The 27,806-nt window shown below is 38.5% G+C and overlaps 2 protein-coding genes across 4 annotated transcripts; one reads left to right on the forward strand and one right to left on the reverse strand.

Moving 5' to 3' along the window:
- Positions 1 to 7,717: 7,717 nt before the first annotated feature.
- LOC104608134 (phototropic-responsive NPH3 family protein NPY2-like) lies at positions 7,718 to 17,519 on the forward strand. Of its 3 annotated transcripts, none has more exons than XM_088888919.1 (6): positions 7,718 to 7,772; positions 8,184 to 8,361; positions 8,951 to 9,717; positions 13,767 to 13,836; positions 14,750 to 15,928; positions 16,589 to 17,519. In XM_088888919.1, exons 3-6 carry the CDS (start codon positions 9,656 to 9,658, stop codon positions 17,165 to 17,167), a joined length of 1,890 nt encoding a protein of 629 aa, XP_088745045.1. In that variant the 5' UTR covers positions 7,718 to 7,772; positions 8,184 to 8,361; positions 8,951 to 9,655; the 3' UTR covers positions 17,168 to 17,519. The 3 variants fall into 3 exon arrangements, with proteins under 3 accessions (XP_088745045.1, XP_088745046.1, XP_010272334.1); XM_088888920.1 differs by having other exon boundaries at positions 7,754 to 7,772; positions 8,302 to 8,361; XM_010274032.3 differs by lacking the exon at positions 7,718 to 7,772 and adding an exon at positions 7,779 to 8,183 and having other exon boundaries at positions 8,302 to 8,361.
- Positions 17,520 to 23,931: 6,412 nt separating this feature from the next.
- Positions 23,932 to 26,275, reverse strand: LOC104608125 (putative N-acetyltransferase HLS1). Its single transcript, XM_010274023.3, has 3 exons — positions 25,917 to 26,275; positions 25,534 to 25,721; positions 23,932 to 25,270 (listed from the first exon to the last, which is right to left on the reverse strand). The coding sequence occupies exons 1-3, from the start codon at positions 26,091 to 26,093 to the stop codon at positions 24,406 to 24,408; spliced, it is 1,230 nt and encodes a 409-aa protein (XP_010272325.2). The 5' UTR covers positions 26,094 to 26,275; the 3' UTR covers positions 23,932 to 24,405.
- Between the last annotated feature and the right edge of the window lie 1,531 nt (positions 26,276 to 27,806).

Genomic DNA, 27,806 nt, shown 5'->3' on the forward strand with positions numbered 1-27,806 from the left:
AAAATATGCAGAGAGTATCTTACCGGAAAAATAGTAGAGTGCATCGAGGAATCATAACAAGGGTAGATTAGGGGGACCTCTCTGTAGTCTGTACATCTCGTCCAATATTGGTGTTGGGCGATCCGAGGTTCTAATCGCTTTCAATTTAGATTTTGGTCGACCTCTCTTTGCATTTCTTTCCTCCAATTGGATATCGGTCATCTCTCTTTTATTTTTTCTGTCTCCAGCTCTGTGCTCAAGCTTGCACTTGCACTTGCACACCTCTCTTTGTCCCACTTCTCAATAAATTTTATTATCAACTTGAACGCCGATTTTTTTTCTACAAACTTTCCTTTGTCAACCTGTTATGGCGAATGAGTAAAAGGTTCGTTTAATTATTATACCTAACTCCTAAGAAAGCATTGGATTTGTAGAGGGAGGTCCACATCGTTGAGCTTCAAGGAAAGATGATATATTACTTCCTGAATCCTGAGTGAGTCACAGTTATACATGGAAGCATTTCATAACTGCGTATAAATAAGACAGGTCATTGGTCCCATGCTCAACTACTTTAACAAAAACACAAGCATGATTGATTGGTTTTTGTTCAGATATCAATATTACTGGGCCTAGACCTGTTCATGGGCCGGGCCGGGCCGGGCTTTTAGTGTTCATTAACAGAAAAATAATAGGCCCGAGCCCGAGCCCCGCTCGACCAATGGGCCTAGAACTTGGGCCCGAGCCCGGCCCTGATAAAAAGCCTGAAGCCCGACCTAATAAAAGAAAATCAAAATTTTCCCTATTCAAATAAACATTATCTATTTTAATTTAGATGTTTTTTCCCCTATTTAAATGAACAATGGGCCTACAAGTAAATCAACAACCTTCTCAAATCAAAAAATTTATTCAAATGGACATCACATAGGGTTTTTACTTAGGTTTAACTATAGGTCGGGCTGAGTTTACTTAGTTTTAACTATAGGTCGGGCCGGGCCGGACTATTTTGACAAAGCCCAAGCCCAGCTCGAATTTTATACGGGCCGGGCTTTTTGGCCCGAGATTAAACCTGCGGGCCAAAAAGCCTGTTTAAGCCCGTCCGGAAATCAGACCGAGCCGGGCCGACTCGTCGGGCCACCCGGCCCATGAACAGGTCTAACTGGGCCTAACGATCGATGGTTGAGTTGTTCTTCCAAGCTAAGTTATCTGATAAACCAGCGGCCGCCTTGGTCAAAACTCAAAAGTAAAGCAACCAAATTCCAAAGCATCAATACTTTGGCGGTCCCAGAAATTGAGAGAGAAAGCGAGATATGGTTGCAATGGATATTCACGATCACGAATCTCAAACATCTTAATTAATCGAGAGTAATAAAAAAAATGTGTTTCTCAATTGATTTTCTTTTTTTGGTTGCAAATAAATGAAAGAGAGAAAAACCTATATCTGAATAACTTTCTCCTTTACTCATAAATAAATGGAAAAAACAGAAAATAAAAATGAAAGCATAAATCCATTTTTGTTTCAATTTAAAAGGGATAGACAAAAAAGTAAGTGACATAAAAGAGGGAACATATAACTTAAAATACTTTTTAAACATGAAAATATTGGTCCTTCTACTTTGAAATAAAAGGGGAATGAGGGTCCGTTTGATTTGTAGTGGAAATGGAATTTGAATTGGAAATAGGAATGATTTATTTTCATAGTCTATTTGATTAATACAAGAATGAGAATGAGAATGGCCATTCACTCAAATGAGGTAAAGTAAGGAATATGGCTATTCTTTCAAATGGGAGAATGCCATTCCAACAGAAATGGGAATGAAATTTCCATTCCACCTAACCAAACAGTTGGATTCGGAATAGCCCATGCCGATTCCAATTCCAGACCGTTATTAATGCAAACCACATGGGGGGCCTGAATAAATTAGATTTGATGCCGTATACTGTGGGAAAATGGCACTTGGACCCCTGACTGGTTAACAGGCTTGACGATAGAAGTTCAAATTACTAAAATACCAACTGAAGTTTGATGAGCTTAGAGAAGAAAATATCAGAATAACAAAAGTAGGCATGCTAGCTATTAAAGTTTAAAACACGGCAACTCTTGCATTTTTTTTGCTTTTATTTTGCAATTTTTAGTATTTTTCATGTTTTTCTTTTGTATTTCTCTTGTATTTTCACTTATTTTCTGTCTTATTTATTTTGTTTTGTTCTTTTTCAATTTTGTTGTATTTTCTATATTTTTTCAAATTTTTACTTTTTTCCTTCATTTTTCAAATTTTATTGTTATATTTTATTATTTTTATGAAATAGTCTCATAAAATGATAAAAGGGCAATTTTGGGTTTTAATAATGTTTAAGCATACATATGACAGTCACATAAGAATCTTCTTTGAAGTTAGTGGACAGAGTTCTAATGACAGGGGCAAAGTTTAATGAAAGTTTAGGAAGCTCAAGTGTCAATTCCACAAAATCAAAAAATAATGGTGGCAGTATGTAATTTACACAAACACATATTTTGGCATTATAGAGCTTACATTTGGAAACTCTCCAATATGTGAAATAAAAAAAAAAGATTTTTAAGCCTAAATCCCACCCCCCCTCGACCCCTCTTAACAAAGGGGGAAAAAACTTATGCAGAAGCAGAAGGCGACAGGAGAGGCCATAACATAGAGCATTTGGAAGAAAGAAACGGAAGAATGTTGAAAGATAAGGGACAAGATGTCAACACTATAATTGATTTAATCACAGGGGTGATGGATGATGACATATTGAGTATTCGCAACTCAACTGACAAGGGAGGAGTTCAAGGGTGTTTCGATGGATGCAATTCTTAGAGGATGGCAATTTGTGGTAATTAGCCATCATGCATGCATGCTCCTCATAATCTGTGGGCAGCCCATGTGTGGAAGGTCTATAGAGTGGTTTCATTAGGTTCAACATTTGATGGATATTCTTCTGATCATTTGGTAATCCCACCCTATCAGGTTTGAATAGAGTGTTTTAATGGTGAGATACTTTGAAAATTTTAAGACCAATTAAATTCTCAGTTGTTGCTTTAGGCTTGGAAAGGGTGATTTTAGAAAGGCATTGCAAAGTTGTAATAGGTTGGATGTTCGTAAGATTACCCTTGGATGTTTAGATAACCTATTAAAAAAACATCAATCTTTTAAAACTCAAGCCCCGCAGAGCTTCTCACATATACATCTCGGCGTGTATTAGGAATATCTCCTGTATTTGTTATGAAAACTTGTTCTCAATACATGATTGGAATGTGCTGTGGCCTGTGGATTTTTGATGCAAATTTCAAAGCATGCTAACATAGTATGGGAGATGTTCCTGACGTGTGGCTAGATGCCATGTTGTCAACTCGACTTAATTATTTGCAGAAGCTTTCAGAAATATATTATGCATGAATATGATGAGATCAAATCAACCTCTCACAAGATTGCCCCCACAACGTCCCACAGTACATCCCGGTTATGTATTGAGAACATCTTTCAATGATAATACCAAAAATGATGATGTCGTCATCGGGAAATGTTCCCAATACACGGTAGATATGTGCTGTGGGACATTGTGGAGGGCAATCTTGTGAGGGACTGATTTGAACTCGAATGTGATCATGTCATCATGATTATTTTTGGTTACTCATCATTTATTTCTTGGATGTATTCTTTTTTGGCATTTATTTTTCATAGAAACCTTAGTTTCATGGGATTTAAAACATAATGAAAACCTAAATCAATGATTGCAGATCAACAAAAAGATATTGAGAGAAGTTTTTTCTTAATATGTTAATTTGTGTTCAAACACACACATGTAAATGATAAATGAAATTAGGTAATCAGCAATCTAGGTAGTAAAAGAAAGGTATTACAGATCAAGGTTTTTAAAAACCAGACCGGACAGAGAATCATTCTGGGTCTGGTTCCTGGGTTGAACGGTCTGACTGTCTGGTCCAAACAAACAGTCTTTTCTGACAAAAAAAAAAATCCAAAAACAGCAAAAAATTATTCCCGGGTCAGCGGTTCACTGACCAAATCAATGACTTTTGGGGTAAAAGAGAACCGGCCAAGTGACTGGTTACTGGTTTTTCCAGTCTGACCGTCTGGTCCGGTTTCGAAAACATTGTTACAGATACCATTCATTAAATATTTGAAACGTTTATGTTGTGAGAAGACACAGTATAGCCTACACAATTGGAATCGAGGATGTATGTAATATTAGTGCTTAATTATTAGTGAGAATCTGATACCATGCACATGATTCGAAGGACACAGAAATTAAATTATCACAGAAAAAATGCAAACATGGGACCATTTAAAATGCAAATGCAACGATATATATAGCCAAAACATGATTTCTGTCTCATGTTCAGTCTTATTTATTTTTTTCTTTTACGCAGAAAAGGAATGCCATTTTATGCATAAAAGACATGGTTTGGCAATACTGCTATTTCCCTCTAAATTAAAAAGAAAAAAAGAAAAAAAAAAAACATGATGGGATTTCATTCATTGGGGTAAGTATATAAGTAGAAAGGTTAAAATTCATCCGCAATTTAATTAATGTATATTTGCTATCTCTAGTGGACTTGGGCAGAGAATTTTCGTGTATGAGAGGCTAGTTTTGGATCACGAATCAACCATTTTTATCTTCCACACAAATTAAGTAGTAATAAGAAGAGTTTGTTCTGTTTTGCTCTCATCTCATATGATATGTACGTACGTACACTGATTCTATCTAATTTATATCAAGTTGACACTGTCACACAGCTGCTAGATGGACGTAACTGTTGAAAGTTGACACTGATCGATGCCGTAGTTGATAAACTAATATTGAAGAGTGAAGAATAAATCGCATGCATTTGTATACGTTGCTTTTAACCGACCATATATGTGTGTTAATTGAAAATAACCAGTAATCTCATCAGTTACAGGACAGAGGGCATCCAATATTGTTCGGATCATCATGTTGATCGTCAGTCAATTTGTAGTTAAGTTGCTTAGGCCACCTTACACAGCTTCGTCACTGCATTTACTGGACCGATCGAATTGAAACAACTTAGGGTGGCCATGTGCGACAACTCAACCTGTCTTTGTTTGGCCGGTGATGTACTACTAATTAAAGTTAGTCGTAAAATCCTGCTTTCCATTCATAATTTTCTTTAGTTTGGAACTTTGGGATGCTTTAATTTATGGAAAGATTGCAATCTCTAATCACAATATAGTGACTGGTTAAATATATATAAAAGCAAACAGAATTCATGTGAGAATCCTGTACTTTTTAGTATTGCCAATTTGGATACTCTTTGTCTGATATTGTTCCATTGTCTCCCACGAGTTCATGTCTCCCTCTTTCTGTCCTGTAACATGATCCATGGCAGACATTAATGAGCTATTTGCAGATTTATAGAAGAGCTCTAGTATCGCTCCTCAATTTCAGGGACTTTTTTTTTTTTCCCCTCTTTCCAAGATATGAATTTGGGAGGTAGTATTGTGATTATCTCATGGCCATGGAGAAAGAAAACAAGCACACAGAGACAATAGATAGAGAAATAGATATGAGGGAAACAAAAACAAATAGAGAGAGAGAGAGAGAGCAGAGGCACATGTGGTGGGTCAATTAATGCTGATAGAGGCCAAACATATGGGACACGGCGCACACCTAAACGCGCACACTGTAGGGACCTGGTTTCTTTAGTTCAAGTGGCAAATATGCCCCACGAAAGCCACAAATCAACAAGGCTGTGTGGTGTAGCGTACTATTCAGATTCTAAAGCTCCTAACTTAAAAGACTACTACTGTTAGTGTTAGACATAGAGATAGGCCCCCCCGAGCTTCTCTGGAAGGCGACATATGCCTTTCTAGACCCAAGTCCAGACCCTTTGGTGATGATAAAGTCCTCCTCCTTGGCTATGAATCTAGGTTATATATGATGGGCATGGGCATGGGCATTGAGGACTGACTTAGCCCTTCGAGTAGTTTGAGCCAACCATCATCATCTTCTTCTTCTATAGTGGATTCATATACTTCTCTCTAGAATGATTCTTCTTCTAAGCTTCCTCAGTGGGTGGTGGGTACAGTCAGCACCAGGTGGGCAAGCTATTAGATTAAGGAAACTGAAGGAAACAGGGTGGGCCACATCTGAAATCTAGAAAACGTGAACAAAATAAGGATTCATCACCTCCTCCATTAAACAAATACGTGTCTTCTATCTAAAAAGGTTAAAGACTTATGATAAAATCTAGGTTTGTTTTAATTTAATACATGCATATACTTGGTATGATACTGAATTATGTTGGATTTTGGTGATATTGGGAGGAGAGCAAAATTTGCATGTGGCCACAATTTGTCCACTAGGCCATGCCCCAACCCCACCAGAATTGAAGAAATATTCATCATTGTGGGAGCAAACGAAGGTGACTCTTGACTTTCTTTATTTCTTTTTATTTTAATTTTAATAATAAACAAAAGGGGCTGGGGATCACAATTAATTGAATTATTCGCGGGCTACCTTTTTAAGTTAGGTTGTACTTTCCACTGCCGTGGATTTTTCATGCCCTTTTTAAGGTCCAAAGTCTAGTCTAGTGAAAAGAAGTAGATCATTTACCATTTCTTGGTGGGAGGTGGGGATCTTAAACGGGTTTGTGTTATGTGTATTGAACCAAGCTCTAAAATACGTTCGGAAGCCAATAAATGCATCGATATGGTGGAATGATTAGAAATTAAAAAAAAAAAAGTTTATGTGAAGTGTGAATTAGAATATGAATCAAGAAATTTACTTGCTCAAACAATAAAACTATTAGATAAAAAAAAAAGGAGTGATTGAACACGGTGATCTCTATAAACGATGTCAAGATGTGAAGAAACGCCAACAACAACAATAAAGGTTGAATTCCTCCCTCTATCACATAAAACATAATAGCAAAGTATAAGGATAAACCAGCAGAACCCAGGGGATGTTTGAATCATGGATCCAACATGGGTTGCATTTGGATCAGTTCATATGTGATCCAATCCATTTGAGGAACTGGGGTTCCATTAATACATGCATATAGTCAGTCCTATGTGAGGTGACGTATCACTGAAAACAACATGATCAAATGCATCAATTGAGATTCTGTATACCGTACCTCAATGCATTAGCTTCACATGGGATAATAATTTTTTATCAATAAACAATCTCAAGCATGTTAGGCGGAATAATTAATAATTAAATAAAAATCACGCTCACAAACACTTGCTTTAGTAGAGTTTAGTGAGTTGAGTTTTTATTAATAGTGATGATGAGCGAATTAAGCTGCGGAGTTGTGAGTGTGGCATGTGACGTCCACAGTCAAGGCCCATACCTCTAGATTCATCCTTCATATATTTTCTCCTTTTATTTTATCACTTTCTTTTATTTTTCTAATTTATTTTCTTTGGTTTGATTTGATGAAAGAGAATAAATCAGAGAAACAAATCAACGGCGCAGCTTTTTCTTTTCTTTTTATTATGTTTTATTTGACCAATAACGACGTGCATGTGGATTGTGGAATAAAATTAATTAGATTAAAGAAATAAAATAGAAAAAAAAGATGGGATTTTCAGTTGGATACCATGATTATTAAAGTACGAGAGACATAGAGACGGGTCGTTTTCGGGTGCGCAGGGGTAATTTCGTAAATTAGGGGTCGACTGAGGGGGTAATTTTTTCGATGAGTCTGCGTTAAGGGGAGCAGCAAAGCTGAGAGTGTCAGACTTGGCGTGCATTACGGTGAAGAGAGAGAGAGAGAGGGAGGTGCAGAGGTGGGAGAGGTAATGGTCTCCTCAAAATACTCTTCTTAACTGTTATCAACTGAATCAAGCTCTTCGACTTTTTCTGGGTAGCTGAGGCTTGAGGGGAAATAAAAAAGAGGAGCAAATTTATATTTTTAATTAGTTATTGTTGTTTTTTTATAGAAATAAAAAGTTCTACACAAGACGGGGTAGTACGCCATACAGAATCACCAGAAGCTAAATCACTAAGGGTACAAAATTTAGCTATTGTTATTGAAGAAGATACAGAAAATAGAGATTTTATTTATTTTATTCTGGGAGATCGAATGTCGATGTTTTTCTTTTTTATTATTTTTGGGAAAAAGGGAAAATGTGTTTAAGAGAGAGAGAGAAAGAGAGAGATGGGACGGTGAAGGCGGTGCTGATTCTAACGAGACTGAACATTCTCAGGTTGGCTTTTTGTTTAGTTTGTGTTGTTGGATTGGAAGGCAAAAATGAGAAACTGTTCGTCATTTTGAACGAGTGTTTTTTAGTGTTGACCGACTGGTTGATGGTTTTGCTCTGCCAGATATGATGCTCTGGACAGAGCCTTGCCAAACTACCCGGCCCTCGTTGCTCTACTTTGAAGGTGAACTCTCTCTCTCTCTCTAATTTTCTTTCTCTTTTTTTTGGGTTTATTGTCATCTTTTATTATAATTATTTGTTTTTTAGTCCCGACTCCCTACCTGTTTTCCAGAACTAGTAATGGTCATTTCCTTCGTTTCATCTGGGTTTTGTTCTAGATCTGGCTAGACGTAGCAATTCGGACGACAAGGAAATAGTTCTATACTTCTATATGCTATTTTTCTGAGCTGATCGCAAGTTGGTTTTGTCTAATGCTATTTTAGTGTTTTATTTGACCCAAGTATATCGTTCTTCTTCATTTGCTATTTGGGTGGTTGCCTCCTGTTTCATCATCTCTGACTCTGAGAGTTAATGTCCATGGGGGTTGTCGCAAAATTTCCGCCCCATGTTCAATTACTTAAGTTTAAAAAAGATTTAGTTGGTACTATTGTTTCTCTATTTAATATATGTAACTTGGCATTTTCCCCTCTTTGGATCCTTTTTTTTTTTATTCTCATTTTATTCCCAATATGTTGTGAAAGAAGAGAGTGCTTATTTGTCTACCGTTTCTCTCGTTTCTTCAACTGATGCCGAGTTGCTGTCTTACGTTGTAGGTTCGTTCTCAACGAAGGAACAGTCGTGAAAGAAAATTAAAACGAATGTGGATTGGGTTCTAGGGCCTGGAGCTTGATTTCAGATAAAAAAAAGAGGTTTCGTTGGTTGTGGATCTTTTCTTGTTGATGCTTTAAGTGGTTGTTGGAAAAAAAATGAAAGAAAGGAGAATCATAAGGTATATAAACAAATGAGGGAGGGACGGTGGTGTCAGTTTTGTGCTTGTGGGAGTCTCTGGTTTGAGAATTATTTAGTGTTGAGAGTCTGTTGGCAGTGTCTCCTGAGCTGACCGTTGGCGCCCGGGGTCCGTGGGCTCTGCCGTCGACAAAGGAAACAATCTCTTCTTTGGGTCTCTTGCTATTGAAGAGAAACGCGTCTTAAAAAAGTACAGACTTCATTTACTCTTCCTCTCTATCATATTATTCCTTCATCGGTTCATGAGATAAGATTCCATCCCAACAATAAGAATATATCCTTCCTTCCCCTATGCTTCCTCCCCCTGAAGCCAAGAGTCGGTCAAAGCTCACAAGTCCAGTCTTCATACCTGCCTTTTTTTTTTTTTCTTTTTCATTTCTGGTCTTGCGTATTTTTTTCTTTTCCTTCTTCGGATGGGCGACGGTGTAGGTGGTTTAGTTACTTAAGAACCGTGAAAGGGATTGCTTTGGTATCTCATAGTATAACCTGCATCAAGTTTTCTTATTGCCAAGATGAAGTTTATGAAACTTGGATCAAAGCCAGATTCTTTTCAAACTGAAGGGAACAACGTTAGGTGAGATCTTTTGGATCCTTTTTATGACATCTTCTTTTTCCAATTTCCTTTAGTGTATTTGTTTCTTCTTCTTTGACTCTTTGTGGATGTTTTGGAATCTCTACTATTGGCTTTTTTAACGTCTGGGGTTTTCCTTGGGTTTATGCCCTGGTAAGTTCCAGATGACCCTTGTTACACAATGTATATTTTTGGCTCTTCAATTTGGTTATGTTCTTTAATTAGGGTTTGGGGGGCAAATTAGGTACCTCCGCTTTTTGATTGTTTTGTGTTGGTGTAAAATCTCCAAGTGTTCACTAAGCCTTGGATAGCAGAAACTTTACTTTGTGTCATTCATAAAAAGACTTCTATTCTTTTTTCCTCGGTGGGGCCATTGGCAAACTTTTAGGAAGTGGCCTTCTCTTCGTTGGCTATGCTGCTTTGAAAAAAAGGGGAATTTATCTTGTTCTGATATTGGTCTTGTTATTCTAGAGATGTCTACGCTTTATGCTAAACTTACGAAAGTTTATGTTACTTATTGTTGATAACAAGTATTTAGTAAAAAAAAAAACCTTAAGAAAGTTAGTTGCCTTGGAAAAGTTTCTAGTGTTGCCTATTGTTGATGATAAGTATTTCCATTGCGTTCTTTTTATTATATTAATGTGGGTTGTAATTCCATGCCACTACAGGAGGCTGTCCTTTGAAACCATTAGATTGGAATGCATGGTAGATCCCACCAATTAGCCTGGGACCCAGTCATATGGTTTCAGGAGATGGTCTTACATGAGGGCAAGTACCATTGGATCATTTTCCTTGTAGTTTCCTTGGTAGTAAGAAGTGTCACCAAGGGTTCCTTGTTTTACTTGGTGATATTTGTGATATTATGACCAGCTTACCTTTTTGATAAGGAAAAGAAAAGTTATCTTGGCTAGGAAATTATTGGTTTTTTTAATGAATTTAAAGTTGATGTTGCTTTTATTAATCATAATTTTTTTGTACTTATTTTGATTTTCTTTTAGATAAATTGGCACATTATACCAGAGAGTGATACTGTTGGTATTGCATCCTCTGTTTTTCTGCCTATTATAGTTTCCTTCTCACAATCTTGTATCTTTATTCACCTTCCAACCAATCACTCAAATATGGATTCCTATTTGCCACCATTTGACACTTAATACTGGTCATTTAAGAATTATGAGTATTAAAGTTAATTCCTTTAATCATATATGCCTTATGCCTCTATATTTTATATAAAAAAAGCATATGCCTCTTGATGATAGTTGTGATTCTTTCTGTGCTGTTGAGTTATCTTGACTTTTAGTTTTGGTGTGGGATGTTTTTTCCAGGGAGTTTTAGAAGGGGTTGTCACTGCCCCTATTGCTAATGCTGATGGATGTGCAGGGTCCAAGTATATATCGTAGTTTATTGGCTTTCATGCATGATTATCTAATTATGTTGTACAGTTCTGAAATATGTTGTTACTGTGTTTTCCCCTTTCAAACTTTTGATTTGTCTTGGATCTGCATGTATGTTGCTTCTAACTTTTCTTGTCTTAGTATTGAGCAACATCGCTGAATCGTTTTTTCCTATCTTTTTTTTTTTTTTTTTTTTCTCTTTCCTGGGAAATGGACTTGATGCCATTCAACTTCTAGGGGAAGGTTAAATCTGGCATAGGTAAAAAGTCATGGTCCTTGGTGATTCTTATAAATATGTTGACATCTTGAGTAAAGTGAAAGATTTGCATGCTTAATGTTGAACCCTTGTAAGACTACAGCTTCAATTGTGAAAAATCCAACCTCTTTGGTAAAGTAACTTATGGAGTCTAGAAAATGCTTTTCTTGTTTTCTTCTTTAGCCAAGTGTTTTGCTTTGTGTAAAACTGCTAAGTTAATGAAGCATGGGATCGGGATCTTGGCAGATAGAGTGGTCTCCTTCATGTCTTATGCATAAATGCTCCCAACTTTTCATTCTTTAGGATAATAGTCTAATATATGGTTTTTCTTCATATGCTTCTCACACCACGTCCTCTTCTTTTATCAGCTTTGATGGTATTATTTATAGTCTATGGTAGATTGCCATTATAATTTATTACCAGTTTTTTTGAATAATAGATTCAAGAGGCTGAAGTTGTTTAAAAGCTTGTTTTAGGATTTCTCTTATTCATCTGCCTTTGATTTTAGGGGTGCGTTCTGTGTTCTTATCTTTCACTCTTTTTTTTTAATATTTTCTTTTATATCTTTGTTGGTTATCAAGAAAAGAGAAAGGGAGTAGACTTAAGAGGTGAAGTATCAATGAAAAATCGTTAGAGGTAAAATGGGACAAAACTGCAGAAGAGGAATTGATCTTTGATGTTGATGGTGACATTTTGAATATTTGAAAAAAAAAAAACACTATTACATTACAGATTCAAGAGTTATTCTTTATCCATTTAGAAAAGGCAGTAAATTTCCCTTTCATATGGAGAAACCTGTAAATAAGTCTCCCTCTTGTTAAACTTGATATCTTATGCTTATAATTAGATAAAATCTGGGAGTTTTGCCAACTTGTTAAGCCATGATTTAACGGAGTATTTCACCATTTTCTATTTGATACATGACTAGTTTGATGTCAACACAGCCTTTCTTATTGTTGGACTTTTGCAATTGTGGGAGTGTGGACACTCAAAATTCCAAGTTGATTGGTTGGTTGTTCTACTTATACTATTGATCTAGTTACAATAATTTGCTTCCTAGTTTTTCTTTCTGCCTATGTTATATCTAACATTTTTCTTTTTTATAGTTAGCCTAGAGATTTTAAGTTGTGATGAACAGGATTCTGTTCCTTAATCTCCTCATTCTTGACCAAGAAATTCTACTTTTTACACATTACCCATCTAAGTTTCCCACTTTTCCTTGTTGCAACTTGCAAGTTCGTGTACTTTTTTTTTTTTTTTGATCATCAAAGGAAACTTTTATTTGAAATTAGATTTAAGAAGTTTTTCAATGATGTGTATGGAACAAGAAGTCCCACACGAATACATAATTCTGTCCCTTCTACAATGCAGCCCAAAACAGTTGTTGCCTCAAAGCCCCTTGTTTAGCAAGATAATCAACTAGCCCATTTGCACTCCTTTCTAACCCATTTGAATTCTGCTTCTATCTCCCTTGCAACCTCTTCCACTTCCCTTATCACTTGTTTGAAGGTCCACGGAGTAGTTCTATTGTTATTAGCCCAAGAGATGATCACCTTGGAATCCCCTTCAACCTCAATTTGCCTCATTCCTAGTTGCTTGGCTATCTTCAACCTCAAAGCCCCTTGTTTGTGTTCTTCTTTTTCATCTCTTCTACTTTCACCAATTGTCTCTGATCAATGTCTTTTTCCGTTTCTAGCTTCTTTCCTTTCACTCTGATCAACCTTACAAACTGATCTTTTACATGGTAGCCATTTTTCACTGTCTATTGGTTCAAATGTTGAATGTTTTCCCCCTTGTCCATCAAATGGCACAGGCATAACATACCAATATGGATTATGATACTTCAACTCAAATGCTTGAAACTCTTAGGAAATGTAAAATTCCTTCATGTAGAAATCATTCTTTAATATTTCATTTTTGCCTGAAATATATCATGCAACTATCATGGTTTATCTGCCTTGCACTCCTTTCCATTTGGAAGGTGCTAGGTAGACTGGAAATTGTATGCTTGGGATTCTTGCTATCTTACTAAATTGCTCTTCATTTGAAGCATAGCTCCAGAATGTCCTGCGATGTCTCCTCTTTTACCCTTGTAATATTTCAGTTCAACTTTTCATGCAAACACCAAGTTGAATTTTTTGCTTTGTTTTTAGGAAGTTCCCTCAAGAATGCTTGAGTCCAGGCATTCACCAATTGTTCTGTTTAGTTATTAGACATTCTACATATGCTAGATCTATATCTATCTAGATCTAGATATATCTATATCTATATCTATATCTAGATCTACATATGCTAGAAGTTTCTTTCAGACATATTTGGAAATTAGAACCATTAAACGATGAATAGATTTGCCAGTTTTTATCTATTTTACCGAGGCATGATTAGGACGTTTCTATTTGCAGGTATGTTGCAACTGAGTTGGCAACTGACATCATTGTTAATGTGGGTGATGTGAAGTTTTATCTACATAAGGTACAATTCTATAATCTAGACATAGAGACATGCATATCCACAAAGTTGAGGCACCATGGCAACTCTCCAATTACAGCAGCAATGGATCCAAGAACTAAGATGCCATGAACTTTCTAATGTGCCTTGAGATTCCCAGTTTCCAGAAAGAACAGCAAAAATTTCCAGTCTGGAAATATTTTTGTTTCTTTGGCTAACTCCAAACAAGTGAAAGGACGGGCAGTGTGATTTGGGAGCATCCCATTCTTGATAAGAGGGGCATACCGCTAATTGTTAATTAAAATACAAAGTAAAGCACTCCACGTGCATACATATTTATCATTATAATCATGATTATATGCCGTATTCTCTATGGTGTGTGCCCGGTTTATGAAAAGGGGTATGCCCAATTTATAGAAGGGGGTGTGCTCATTATCAGTACTTCACTGCCCAAGTGGGAGGGCCGCTCTCTAACCATGAATGCCAATTTGTATGAAACTTCTATTTTGACATTTTGTTCTTTTTCTTTTTTGGTTTTTAAATTTTATTCATTTGCACATACAAAAATGTGCATCATGTGGTGTTTATACTTTGTAGTATCAAAGCTGTAGGGGTGCAAGTAAAGTACCCAGCTTGAAGAACTTGTAGTATCAATACTGGGCCATCTGGTTGGACCCATTCAAATTTTAACAATTGCTCTTCCCAAGCCCGCCCTAGGTTCTAGCAATGTTTATCATACTGCCAATATTGCTGGGGCTGTGAGAATGAAGCCAACCATATTACTGTAATGCTCTCATACTAGCACTCTTGAAATTTGGGTTTCAGTTAGAACATTTTGATCTGGCTTGTTCACTGCATCATGTCAGTATTTCTTATTGGCCCATTTAACTTGATCTATGTCTGATATATCTAACACAATGAAAAAATTTCCCTGTAGTTTCCACTATTGTCCAAGAGTGCCCGCTTGCAGAAGTTGGTATCAACCACAAATGAGGACAACACTGACGAAATCCACATTCCTGACATTCCTGGTGGACCTGTTGCTTTTGAAGTATGTGCCAAATTCTGTTATGGTATGACCGTCACTCTTAATGCTTACAATGTGGTTGCGGGTCGTTGTGCGGCAGAATACCTGGAGATGTATGAAACTATAGAGAAAGGGAACTTAATCTATAAGATAGATGTCTTTCTAACCTCCAGCATCTTCCGCAGCTGGAAGGATTCAATCATAGCTCTTCAGACCACAAAATCTCTTCTACCCTGGTGTGAGGAACTGAAGGTGGTCAGCCACTGCATTGATTCCATAGCTTCTAAGGCTTTAATTGACACTTCCAAAGTTGAGTGGTCCTACACCTATAACCGTAAGAAGCTCCCATCAGAAAATGGGACCGATCCTCACTGGAATGGTATTAGGAAACTTCAAACAGTGCCAAAAGACTGGTGGGTTGAGGACCTTTGTGAGCTTGAAATCGATTTCTACAAGCGTGTTATAGTGACTATCAAAACAAAAGGAAAAATGTCTAGTGATATAATTGGGGAAGCTCTCAAAGCATATGCACTGAGAAGGTTACCAGGTTTCAGCAAAGGTGTGATCCAAGGGGGTGACCTCATAAAGAACCGATCTTTGGTGGAGACCATTGTCTGGCTGTTGCCCACTGAGAAAGGAAGCGTCTCCTGTAGTTTCATGCTCAAGCTCCTAAGAGCACTGATCTCTCTGGATTCTGGGGAAATGGGGAGGAGAGAGCTGGTGAGGAGAATAGGCCAACAGCTAGAGGAGGCCTTGGTGCCTGATCTTTTGATTTGGGCACCATCAGGAGAAACAACTGTTTATGATGTTGGTATAATACAAAACATAGTGGCGGAGTTTGTCATGCAGGAGCGGAGTGCTTGCACTGAACTTCCATTAGCTGAAGGACTTCAGGATATTAGAAGTGTAGGGTCTGTGTCTGAAACTTCTAAGCTGGCAGTAGCAAAGCTTGTTGATGGCTATCTTGCAGAAATTTCACGTGATCCCAATCTTCCTCTGTCAAAGTTCATGGATCTTGCTGAAATGGTATCAGGCTTCTCAAGGCCATCCCATGATGGACTTTACCGTGCCATTGATATGTATCTCAAGGTAAACGTTCTGAAATTTTAGAATTTGCATTAGTAATTGTTCTTGATCTTCACTAAAGATCTCTGTCTATCGAAAAGGATATGTGTTTGGCAATAGGCTTGAACAATTTTCTTAAAGGTGGTAGACTCAAACAAAAAACACTTGCTACATTACATGCCAGTACAAGTACTGTTGTCACATGTTTGGTTTATTGCTGGAAGACTTCATTGACCCTTCTAACAGGGATAAATCTATGTTCTTTTGTTGTTGTCCTACCTTTTGTCTGCTTAGACTGCCTCTTTTTTTATTTTATAAGTTTTTGGCTTACACTGGCCTCTTTTGGATGTAAAATTGTACATGTACATGCTAAGATGCCTGGGTCTTGACCAGAAAAAACCATCTGTTTCTTCCAGCCTCCTTAATATTTCTCGCACTTGTTTTTACTGCAAAAGGAAACAAATAAATAGGATGTTTAAGATCTGATGCAGCTGGGGAAATCCCTCATGTTTGCCACACATCTGTTGCAGTGGTAGGGAGGTAAATAGTCACTCGACCATCAAAATCATGAGTCACATTTTTTTTTAATAGGTATCATCCCAAAAAGTTCAAGATGCATCTATTGTATCTATATTACCGCCTGTGGTATGCTAATTCGCCTTTTAAACTGGTTTATTGGCACAGGAGCACCCAACGATAAGCAAAAGTGACAGGAAGAAGATATGCAGGTTGATGGACTGCAAGAAACTATCAGTGGATGCTTGCATGCATGCTGTGCAAAATGAGAGACTCCCCCTGAGGGTAGTTGTGCAGGTCCTCTTCTTTGAGCAGGTCAGGGCTGCCACATCTGCTGGTGGCAGCACGTCTGAACTCTCTGGGAGTGTCAGGACGTCACTTCCACAGGAGAATGATGGGTCCCATGGGAGCTCAAGATCTGCAACAACCAACACGGAGGAGGATTGGGATGCTGTCCCAACAGCTGAGGAGCTCAAGGCCCTTAAGGGAGAGCTTGCTTCCTTAAGGCTGGGGGGTAGAGGAAGTGCGAGAAATGGAAATGATGATAAGAGTACAATTGATAAAGCTGCAGCTAGTAAGGTTAAAGGGTTACTCATGTCCAAGAAGATATTTACCAAGCTTTTGTCAAGCAAAGGGGGACAGAGTGAGAATAGCAGCTCTGATACATCTGATAGCCCTAATTCTACCAACAACATGGAAGATACCAAATCCACACCTTCCAGAAACAGGAGGCATTCAGTCTCCTAGCTGGGGTGTGGGGTGGAGTGGGTGGCTCCTATTCTTGATGTTAGGGAGTTAACTATTGACATCTTCCAGTTGACATAAGATGCAAGAAGGGGGGGGGGGGGTGCTCATCGGGGGTTTTGAGCAAAAGAAGAATGTGGCTGAAAGAGTTTTGCAATGATTTCTGCAAGTTCTTTTGTTCACTTCAAGGAATGTGGAAGTTTTTCTTCCCTTTTCTCTGATTATGGGTTGTGATAAATGACCCAATTTTGCTGTACCATAAGGAAAATGAAAATGCCACACAGCCACACTTGCTTTTTTAAGCATCTAGTTTATCTGGTAATGATTACTAATTCATAAAGATTTTCTATGACAATTTGGAGTAGAAAAAAATAGCCGAGGTAACGCTGAAGTAGCCCTAATCCAATCCATCTAAAGATTTTGCTGGGTTAAATTTAATTTTTGCCAACCTGATTTCTAGGATGCCCAACCTAATATAAGCCCAAAATTGGGTTGGTTCAGTCAGGTTCAGAATTGGTGTCCGCCAAGTGTGATCCGTCCCAGTGAGTCGTTCCTTTAATTCTGAATATACTCTTCGGAAGAAAATAGGCGTCATGAACTTCGAATTTGCTTTTATGATATTAAATTCATCTGATGGAATGTTTCACATAGATTTAAGTGGCCATTCTCTTTTCTCGGTCCAAAACGCCTGCGGGCTTACTTGCCTGAATGAAAGCTTAGTCGCTGTTCCATCCTTGAGATATAAAAACGGAAATAATTGAGAGTGAGAGGATGCCAAGCATGATTTTTTTTTGTTTTTTTGAATTGTCACAAAAGGGCTGATATTATTGTTTAATTTATAAAAGTTTTTATATGTTCGCCCACAAAGGCTAATTCATTTATCAGAATAATCAATTATCTGCGGAGACCGGAGATGGAGCGCTGACCCAAATCCAGCAATCTCAAAAGAATTTGACAAGGCAGATCGTTGATGGGGCATCAAGGAACTAGGTGTAATAAACCACTTTTCATCCTGTTCTTTTTCAATAGCACTCTGTGCAAGGTCCAAAGTATTTATACGTATTGGGCTGTATCAGGAGCTTCCCAATACGTTCCTATAGAGGGTGTATTGGGGTTTCGACTGATTCAGGGGGTGGACGGACCTTACACAGCCTCTCTGAACCAGATTCGAAAAAAGCTAAAAAAAAAAAACCCACCAATACTGCCCGATACGTATAGATATAAAAACATGAACACTGATTTGGGCACCCCCAAATCACTGCCGCAAGACGTTTGCTAGAGCTTCTGGACTTGGTAATGTGATAAGAGATCACGTTGACGGCTTTTTATTGCTAGAGCCCATCCCAACGGAGAGCATGGACCCTGAATTTACAGAAGCCCGCACCTTCAGATCTGGGTTACTTATGGCCCGTGATTTAGGTGCTTCTCACATTCATCTTGAAGGAAATGCACAGAAGGTAATCAAACTCTTGTTGGGCGTTAGTCTTGACGTTCCTTAGCGACTCCATTCAGTGGTGACCGACTGAGAGGTTCTTTTGATCATTTTATCATCTCCTTTACTCCACGCACAGGCAATCAAGTTGCTCATATTGTCTCAAAATTTGCTTGTTCCATCTCTAGCACTATCACTTGGTCCTACCCTCCTGAATTTCTCAGGCCTGTATTGGATGTTGATATGATGCAATGAATATGCCCTGTTGTGGCTTCCAAAAAAAACTTGAAATTAAATTCGGGCCCAGACTCGAGCAATCAACCTTATATGGACCTGGATTAGCAAGTTATGGATAAACAAAAAAATAATATCATGCACGGTTCTTTCATCTCCGTGCCTTGTATATGAATTCATTTAGGCTCAGTTTGGAAGGAGTATTCAGTATAAATACATATAAAATAATACAAAATGTAAGGTTTTGCACTCTACATATTTGTATTTGTACTCCTTCAAAAATGAGCTTTATTAAGCATCTCGATGTAGAAGATGCTTTGGGTTTGTTTAGGTACAGAGAAAGAAGCAAGCATTGATACTAGATTTCATAATAAAATAATTGGTGAATAAGAACCCATTATGATGATGATGATCATCATTTAAGCATTGTCCCATATTTATAATATGGAGTTGTCTACATGAGTCCTTTTTCATCATTCTATTTTGTTTAGTACCATGTATAAATTATGGATTCTTAAATCATTTCTTGTAATCGATTCAATACAAAGTCAGGCGAGAAAACTTAAGAATAGTTCTAATAAATAATAAAATGGGATGATTTAATCACGTGCATAGAAAAAGGTCTACAGCGTTTGTTAAGAAAAGTGATTTACTATAAGTTGTTGAAGGGGGCTGGTTAGGGGCTTGGGGTGACAGGACTAAGAATGATTTATGCGATGTGGCACTTAACAGAACAGAATGGTGAAATAAGATTTTTTTGCAGCTGACCCTATACCCTATTAGTTGGAACAAAGTTTAGATGATGAAATCATTTTTTATTACTTGTTGGTGAGTATGAACCCAATTTAAGAAAAAAAAAAAAAATCTCGTATATTAATAGGTGAATAAGAACTTTATCATTTGTAATGAAAATTTTGTTGGAGCCTTTTACTATGTATTGGCTAAAGAAAATGTAATTGGATGGAAACTCAACATCAGATCAATTTATGAAAACCTAGAGTAAATATTCCACAGGACCAGGGACCACACTGTGACTATACATGTATAAAAAAAAGAAAATAAAATATTTAAAACTTTAAGCACAAGTGGGCTGGGCCGGACTGCAGTCCCGTTGCCACTCCTACGAAAAAGGCTCCACCTTCTAAATTCTAATCTATGCCGCCCACCACCATTAATTTATGCATTTCAAATGTTATAAAAGGCCAAGCCCAGAGTGTAATTGAACGTGTTTGGTCTTTTCTCAGTGCACATTTACATTCATGTTTCGTATAGTTGTCACATTGTCTATTTACTGCCAACTTTGAACTTATTTTCATTTGAATCCTCCATTCAAAGGATCTCGTTTAACATGTAAATACAAGATAACAAATCTGGGGCCGCGGATGTTGGTCTGTTGTGTTGATGAGTGCTAAGAGCAGAAGCTCTATATTTGTTCCATCTTTTGAATTGACACCCTAAAAAATTATTAATATGTTGGGTTTAATACAGTCTCTTACCTTCAATTTCTTTTCTTTTTTATAATTATTACAACTAAAGCCATGATATGTGGGCTTGTCTTTCTTTCTTAATTGACTTTTCTTTTAAGATCATACCAAACACGAATTGCTTTTTTCTCCATACATTATAAGTCACTTTCTTTCAATCTTTTCATTTTTTTTTTCTTTTCTTTTCTATTTTATTTTAAAGAAAGAAGAAGTAAAGTACAAAGGACAACACAAGGATCTTTCCATTCAACTTACAGACAAGCTTTTAACACATCTCAGACATGCAACAACAGCTAATAACACATGTCGAAGCTCATTCGCCCAGTGTGAATTGTCTAACTCCTTTGCTTGCTTAATCTCTTTCTCTTGCTTTTATTTATGTATATTTGCTTATTCAATTTTTTTATCCTTTATCCAATGAACCCGTGCTCTTTAAAGAAATTGAGGGACCCCACATGTCTGTGGTGGGTCCATTTCTGGTTTGTACAACTGGGCTCCAATCAAGGTAGCTGGAGTTCAATTTTCTGTCTGCCAAGTGCTTTTTAAATGAAAGTTCATATGCCAGCCCAGTTCGACTTAAGAGTCCAATAACATAGGTTACCTCAAGTTTACATCGGCCCATGTATCGATGAAACCAGTTTAACAACAACCACAATAATAACTTACAGCCATTATTGAAGCCTCTGTGTTCATGTTGTGTTTTCTATTTGTTTAGCCAATAGACCCGCTTAGGCTGTCTTTGGTTTTTTATTTTTTGTTGTCTAATATTATTAGCAGCGCCCACCTTCTTCCTCATATAAAGCTTGGATCACATCATTTTGCTTCCTGTCTCACTACTAAACAAATAATCTTTTTCCTTACCTCTAGTCTCTTGCATTTAATGTAGGATCACACCGTTTTACTTCCTATTTTACTTTTTAGAAATAAATAAGGTCAAATGTAAGGCGGAAACAAAAAAAAAAAAAAAACAGAATTTACAATCATCCTATTGGTATTCAAATATATATATGAGAACTACACTAAGTCAATTTCCTAATATAAACATGAAAATAAGCTTGAATTATTTCCATGATAAATGATGAAAATATGTTTGAAAACTTGACCCTTGCTGACCTATGGACACCCAAGGTCGTTATATCATTACTGAGAGCAGTAAATGTTTAGGAGAGAGAGAGATGTAGGAGGGAACATAGAGCCGACCATTAGTCACTTTTTTCACTTTTATTAAAATTTGCCATAAAAAGATAACAAGACAGATGTCGTATATGAAACGATAAACTACAAGAAAATGCTGGGAACATTATCAACTCGCATCAACCACTACCCAACAAAACCCTACACTAAGACCCCACCCCACTTCTCTTGCACCTCCTCGCCCTCGCCCCCGCCCCCACACCCACACCCGCACCCACCGACCCATCTATACAAAATTACAGAGTTTTCCTTTAAAAGAAAGAAAATTATTTATTTCTTTATAAATAGAGGGTGACTCTAATTTGTACGAAAGAGCCAACCAACTCTCTCTCTCTCTCTCTCTCTTTCTCACTCTCTCTTTAATGGTGGTAATTTATTCCCCACCTTCCTAATACCTACACCATCCCCATCAATCTCAACTTACCTTTTTCTCTTCAAAATCGAACATTTTGAAGATGAGTAAATATGTATACCTAATATGACTTCGGGGAACTGGATTTTCAAGGTTCAGACTTCACCCACTTGTTTACTAATTTTGACAGAAAAAAGAAAAAAAAAGTTCGAGACTCCGACCAAAGGGAAAGTAATGTGAATATAAGGTAATAATTTCCTCAACATTAATACTAAAAAAAAGAAAATTTTGCTAAAGACAACAAAAAAAAAAGGAATCTCCGTCCATCTTCTTTTAGTTAGTGTTTAGAATTAAGAATTTACGGTTGGGGTTCCACCTTTAGCTCTATTAGTCAACTAAAATACTCAATATGTTGAATATTCGTTAGCAAACAAAAAAAAAAAAATTATAATATTATATTTAGAAAGAAAAACAAAAAACATGGAAAACTCGGTGACACTGTTGCGGGTTGGTTGGTTTTCATTTTGCAAATGGTAGCGGAGGTTTCAGGGGGTGCTTGTACTTTCTAACGCAATTATGAAGATTTGAATATGAGTTATGATATGCCTACGGCCTTCCAATTCCATCCAATATGAAGAAGCAACGCCAAGGCGTGATGGGATGAAGAAAGAGTGATTTTGCACCACCAATAATGACCAAATGTAATGTAATGTGAATGTGAATGTGACGAGTAGTCCATCCCATCGATGTTTAGCCCGAGTCACCGTACTCGATGCAGTTGTGGATCTTGTACCATTATCACTGTTCTTCCCCCTTTTCCAGGTCTATACAAACAGTATCAATTAGTACCACAGCATCAGGGAGTAGGCCCTGATTTGGTGCCACGAGGCATTCTCTAGTACCTCCTCTTTCGGGCGTCTTTCTATTTTTTCCTCGCATTATATACTTTTCTTATCCCGATGACTCACCCCAGTCCATCCCCGACCGGATATAAAATATATATATATTGGATTTGGATCCCCTCGTGATTCGTGAACCCCATGATGTGTGTGATGTGTAGTGCCAACCCATGAATCCTGATCTCTAAGGAATCAGGAAAATCCACCAAGAGACAAACGCATCGTCTCTTCTGATTCTGAACACCACCCTTTGTGCCTCAAGGAGACTTGGGGAAGTCATGACCAACTTGACTCGAGTCGAGGGAGTGAACTGTTGTGTGACCCACTTGGCCCTGACAAGTCTGGAGACCTTGCCTACTGGAATTTCATGTAAAGTAGAAATCGGCCCATTATTACTGTAGAGTGTAGAGGTGATGGTGGGCCAGTATGAGCTTATGGGGCACTTCACCATAAGCCTGCCGAGTGCTGCTAGCCGAGCCCCCGCCACCTTAGAAGTTTACTGGAAATGATCATCAAATGAAGCCCAGTCCCCAGTCCCCAGTCCCTGCTGAGTCAGAGAAACATGTATTTATTATGTATGTTTTACTTGTGTTCTGGACCGAGTTGCTTTAATTGCCTGCCTGGACTGTACTGGGCAAACCGGATCATTCATGCATGACATTCCTAGGGAGATTGAACGGAAATACTAAATGCCTTTCAGATGACTAGTACAAATACAATTTTTCTGGTAGGCCCAGCAATCCTTTTCTGAGTTTCTCGACAAACGAAATTTCATGTAGCGCCAGCGATCATTTCGGATTCGGAAGGACTAGATTAGAGATTAGAGATTCGGGAAGAAGCTAGCCAACCTAAAAAGCAAACCGGATTGCACTTGTTGGGATGCGAACTTGCTTGTTTTTTGTCCAATGTCCAAACGAAACCAAGACCACAACACACACCAGTCACTCAGTCAGGGGCCATCAACCGAAAATAAAAGACAATCCCTTCCCTTACCTCCACGCACGCATATCATCGTCATCTATAATTCAAACCCACAACCGCAAAAATCCAAACAATTCCATTACAAACAACCACATCAACACTTCAAAAACCAACAAAAGAGATGCAAAGTAGAAACAAGAAGATTGGTAAAATCAAACAAGCGGAATTTTCAGAAGCAACAACAAAAAAAATGAGGCCAAAACGGTCGCCGTCTAGACCAATTTTGACGGAGAGAGATATTCCCATTTCATGTACATTTTCGCACAAGACAAGGTCCAAGCGTTACATTTGAGTTACCGACGAAAATAAATTAGAAAGAGAAAGGGAGGCTAAAAGATGTGATCCCCACAGCCACAAGCAACCAACCGAAAAAACAAAGGAATAAGAGAAAAGATGGCCCAGAACTAACTCAAAAAGTCGCTTCCATTTACACAAAAGCAAAGGGAGGGGATATTTCCATTACCTGAACACATATCTAGATCTGCTCTTTTTTCTCTCTTCCCCACCTGGCAACACCTCTTCAAGTAAAACAAACAAAAAAAAAGAAAACCTATGTACAACTCGCGTTTTTCTTCTTTCCTATTATATATATATATATATATTATATTAGTGGGGAGAGGGGAGAGGGGAGAGGGGAGAGGGGAGGGGATGGGGGAGTTTTGGCACTAGATTTCTCTCGGATCAACAAAAATGGACAGACCGGGTGATGATTTGGTCCAGTCCCCAACGGACCCATCACTATAATCCTCTCCAAGCCGCTTCATACACCAAAGATCCTCGGCGCACCCAAGCCATTTCCAGTGGGGGATCCCCGACTTGAGTGGTTCGCGGCTCGACACCTCGGTCACCACCACACTGCACCCACGATCCTTGGCCAAGTTATGTGCAAATCCACACAAAGCCTTAATCAGCTTAACCGAGTCGGGCCCATCTCCACCCAGCCCGTACAAGAAATGAACCCCGAAGGGACGAAACACCTCAGGCACCGAAGGTATACGGAGCCATGGGAATGCCTTGTCCACAATCCGAGTCGTCTTGGCCAGTCCGCGCTTCACTCGCGATGCCCCACGTACTTCTAACGTAAACACGTCTTTACTGTTCCAAACGCTTAGAATCGCCCACGATTCCGGCGGCTCCGAGAGGAACCGCTCAATCCCGGGCCACGACTCCGGGTTGTAAGAACCGGAAGGAACGGCGACGAAGGTGCCGAGGTTGAGTTTATTGTTGAGGATAGCGTCGATGTCGCGGGGGAAGAACTCGGTGGTTGAGAACCGGCGGCGGTAGAGTGTCTCTGCGTCGGAAGGGTGGAGCCTGAAGACTTGGACCCGCTTGGGGATTCTGAGTGGGTGGGCAAAGACGGGGTGGACCAAGATGGAAGGAGTACGAAACTTATTGTAGCCGCATCGATCAGTGAAGAGCTTAACTGACGCTTCGTTGTCTTTTTCCGTTGCCATGTAAGCGTACTCAGCACCGTTTTCTCTAAACCAGTCCTCCATCCGAGAAACCAGCTTCAAACCAATACCCATGCGCCTGAGAAGAAAACAAAATTAATGAGAATTTCTTGTCGCTTGAAAACATGGCGTTTAGTTTAGTAGTTTGTAAACGTTCTTAGTCCTGATAATCTATGAGGCTGATTCAGTAACGGGAAGGAAAAGTGGGCTTTCGCTTTAGCGAGTGAGAGAGTCTACTGTCTATTATCGAATATTTATGTAAAGCCAAGGGAAAGAGAGAGAGAGAGAGAGAGAAGAATAAAATAATAATGAGAAAGAATGGTAAATAAAAAGAAATGGCACCTGTGAGAAGGAGAGACGCGAAGGCCTAAGATGTAGGCCACTTTGGTGTAGACGGGGAGGGGCTTAAGTGGAGTATTATCGTTGCCGCCGTTTTTTCCATTTCTGGAGAGCTTTTTGCCGCACGTAACGGTCTTGATGCAACCTCTGATAACCCCAACGATCTCTTTTTCCTCATCCATCTCGGCTACCTGTTTAGGTAGTAAATCCATTCAAACGTTTTAACAACCCACGTAATAAGTTTCAAAAAGAATAAGATAATAGTAATCGAAAATTCATATGAAAACCGATGAACAAGGAAAGGAGAATAGAAGAAGACGAGCAACTCGGTACAGTGCAGGAAGAGTGGGAGCAAGGAAGACGATTAGAAGGAAACCGAAACGCACCAACATGAGAAAAGCGGGAGAATGGCGGACCCTGCAAATGGGGTCTCCCAACAAGTCAGTGAAGAGAGAAAGCTTGCCGCTGGGTCCGACCTCGCAACGTCTTTCCACCTCCTCCACACCTAAACAGTCCTTCTCTGCATCGAACTCTCTCACAACAATTACAACCTCTTGCCCCATCTCTGTTTTTATCTCACACAGTAGAACAACACACTTGACGAAAAACAGAAGAAATGCAGAAGAGAGGAATGAAGTAAGAGTATGTTGGTGTCTCCAGTTCAGTTGGGATGAGAACCAAGTAAGACGATACAAGGAGGCTTTATAGAAGGAGCCGATAGAGGAGTAACGAGAGGAAGGGCAATCATCAGTTGTTAAATCGCAGCTTTTTCAAGGCCGCAAAATCGCCTGAATCACGTGTCCAGCAAGCAAAGCAAGAATAAAAAAAAAAAAAAAAAGGTTATCAAAGGGAGAGGGTTGAAATAAATAAGCTTCCAAAGCTGTTCGAGCCATTCATTTCGATTCATTCCGCACCTCTGTCCTTCTCTCTCTATTTACTAAATACTGAAATTTATCGGGAGCCTATTCGGATGCTATTTCTTGCTTTTGTCAATATTCAATAACGATGAGTAGATTATCATTGGATTGAAATTGTGGGGTCTTTAAATGATTCATTTAATTACTCAACAAAATCAATAAAATAATAATTACATTCCCAATTCATTTTCTTTTTTCCCACCTTCCATCTTTCCAACCCTGCCATTCTCTCTCGCACTCGCGCGCGCACACTCTCTCTTTCTCTCACGAATCGTCGCTCTCATAGTCATATAAATCTAAATCTAAATAAATAAATTATTTAAGATATATATATATATATATTTTTTTTGCTATCATCCTTTAATCTTCGATTTGGAAAGGGAGCCGGTAATCGTAGAGTTGGCTTTACTTTCTCTTTCTCTCTCTAGGAATAATAATTATCACGAAAAGGAAAACGGGAAAATGGCGGCTGTGACTGCGCGCAGTCGCTCTCATGCTTCTCCTAGCAGTTAGCCCTCCCTCCCCCTCTCTCTCTCTCTCTCTCTCTCTCTCTCTCTCTCTCTCTCTCTCAAATTGCAATTTGTAGAACACATACTTAGCATGGGAGGTCATGTATATTGATACTTGATCATGGCATCATCATGCATGCATGTATTCCCTACTTCAAAATAAACAAAGAAAAAATACGATTTTTTTTTTCTCTCTCTCTATATATATAATATATATAATCTGTCCACTTGGTAATTATCTGCAGGCGGAACTAACAACGTGGCGTAACCGAGACCGTCGATTGGGGAAAGGCTGTTCCCCATGTTCTCACTCAGCCACCAAAGACGAGACTCGTGGCCTTCAAAGCCGGAATCTGCCCCGTTAATTATTAGAGGAAACCTTCCCAGTTCCCACATCATGGCATCATCACCTTGGTAGCTCGTATTTGTTCTTCCACCTTCCGCCCTTCGTCTCCTCCATATTTTCCAGTATGAATTGTCCCCGTCCCTTATTAATGATGGGTGTTTGATCTATGATGTAAAGTTGGTAGTGTAGTGCGTAATTAAATAATAACTCCAACGGGATTTAGGTCGTTAGGAAGGAATGAAGAATCGGATAGAAAAGGAGGAAGCGTAATTACTAATTAGGGTTCCCCACTGTCTGACCTCTCCCTTTTCGGTTCGGTTATTCATCTCACCAGAGAAGTGGAGTAAGATTGTTGTTAATTGCAGAAGAAGCCGTTTCCACAATGATTGGAGTATCTCATTGAGAGCGGGCGACGCATCAATTAAAACACCAAGCTTCCTTTTCGCTACTCCTTCAATGAAGGGTTTTATTTATTTTTTTCTCCCCCCCTCTCTGTATAAATAA

Source organism: Nelumbo nucifera, chromosome 5, assembly GCF_055504915.1.
Source record: "Nelumbo nucifera cultivar China Antique chromosome 5, China Antique-T2T, whole genome shotgun sequence".
Lineage (NCBI taxonomy): Eukaryota > Viridiplantae > Streptophyta > Magnoliopsida > Proteales > Nelumbonaceae > Nelumbo > Nelumbo nucifera.

Bases quoted from the DNA above. Each gene is read 5' to 3' on its own strand.
- LOC104608134 (XM_088888919.1), top strand. From the start codon at position 9,656: ATGAAGTTTATGAAACTTGGATCAAAGCCAGATTCTTTTCAAACTGAA. The intron at 13,837-14,749 runs GTACAATTCTAT...ATTTCCCTGTAG, and splicing joins TGAAGTTTTATCTACATAAG to TTTCCACTATTGTCCAAGAG. The intron at 15,929-16,588 runs GTAAACGTTCTG...TTATTGGCACAG, and splicing joins CCATTGATATGTATCTCAAG to GAGCACCCAACGATAAGCAA.
- LOC104608125 (XM_010274023.3), bottom strand. From the start codon at position 26,093: ATGGGGCAAGAGGTTGTAATTGTTGTGAGAGAGTTCGATGCAGAGAAG. The intron at 25,722-25,916 runs GTGCGTTTCGGT...CTACCTAAACAG, and splicing joins CTCCCGCTTTTCTCATGTTG to GTAGCCGAGATGGATGAGGA. The intron at 25,271-25,533 runs GTGCCATTTCTT...TTTTCTTCTCAG, and splicing joins CGCGTCTCTCCTTCTCACAG to GCGCATGGGTATTGGTTTGA.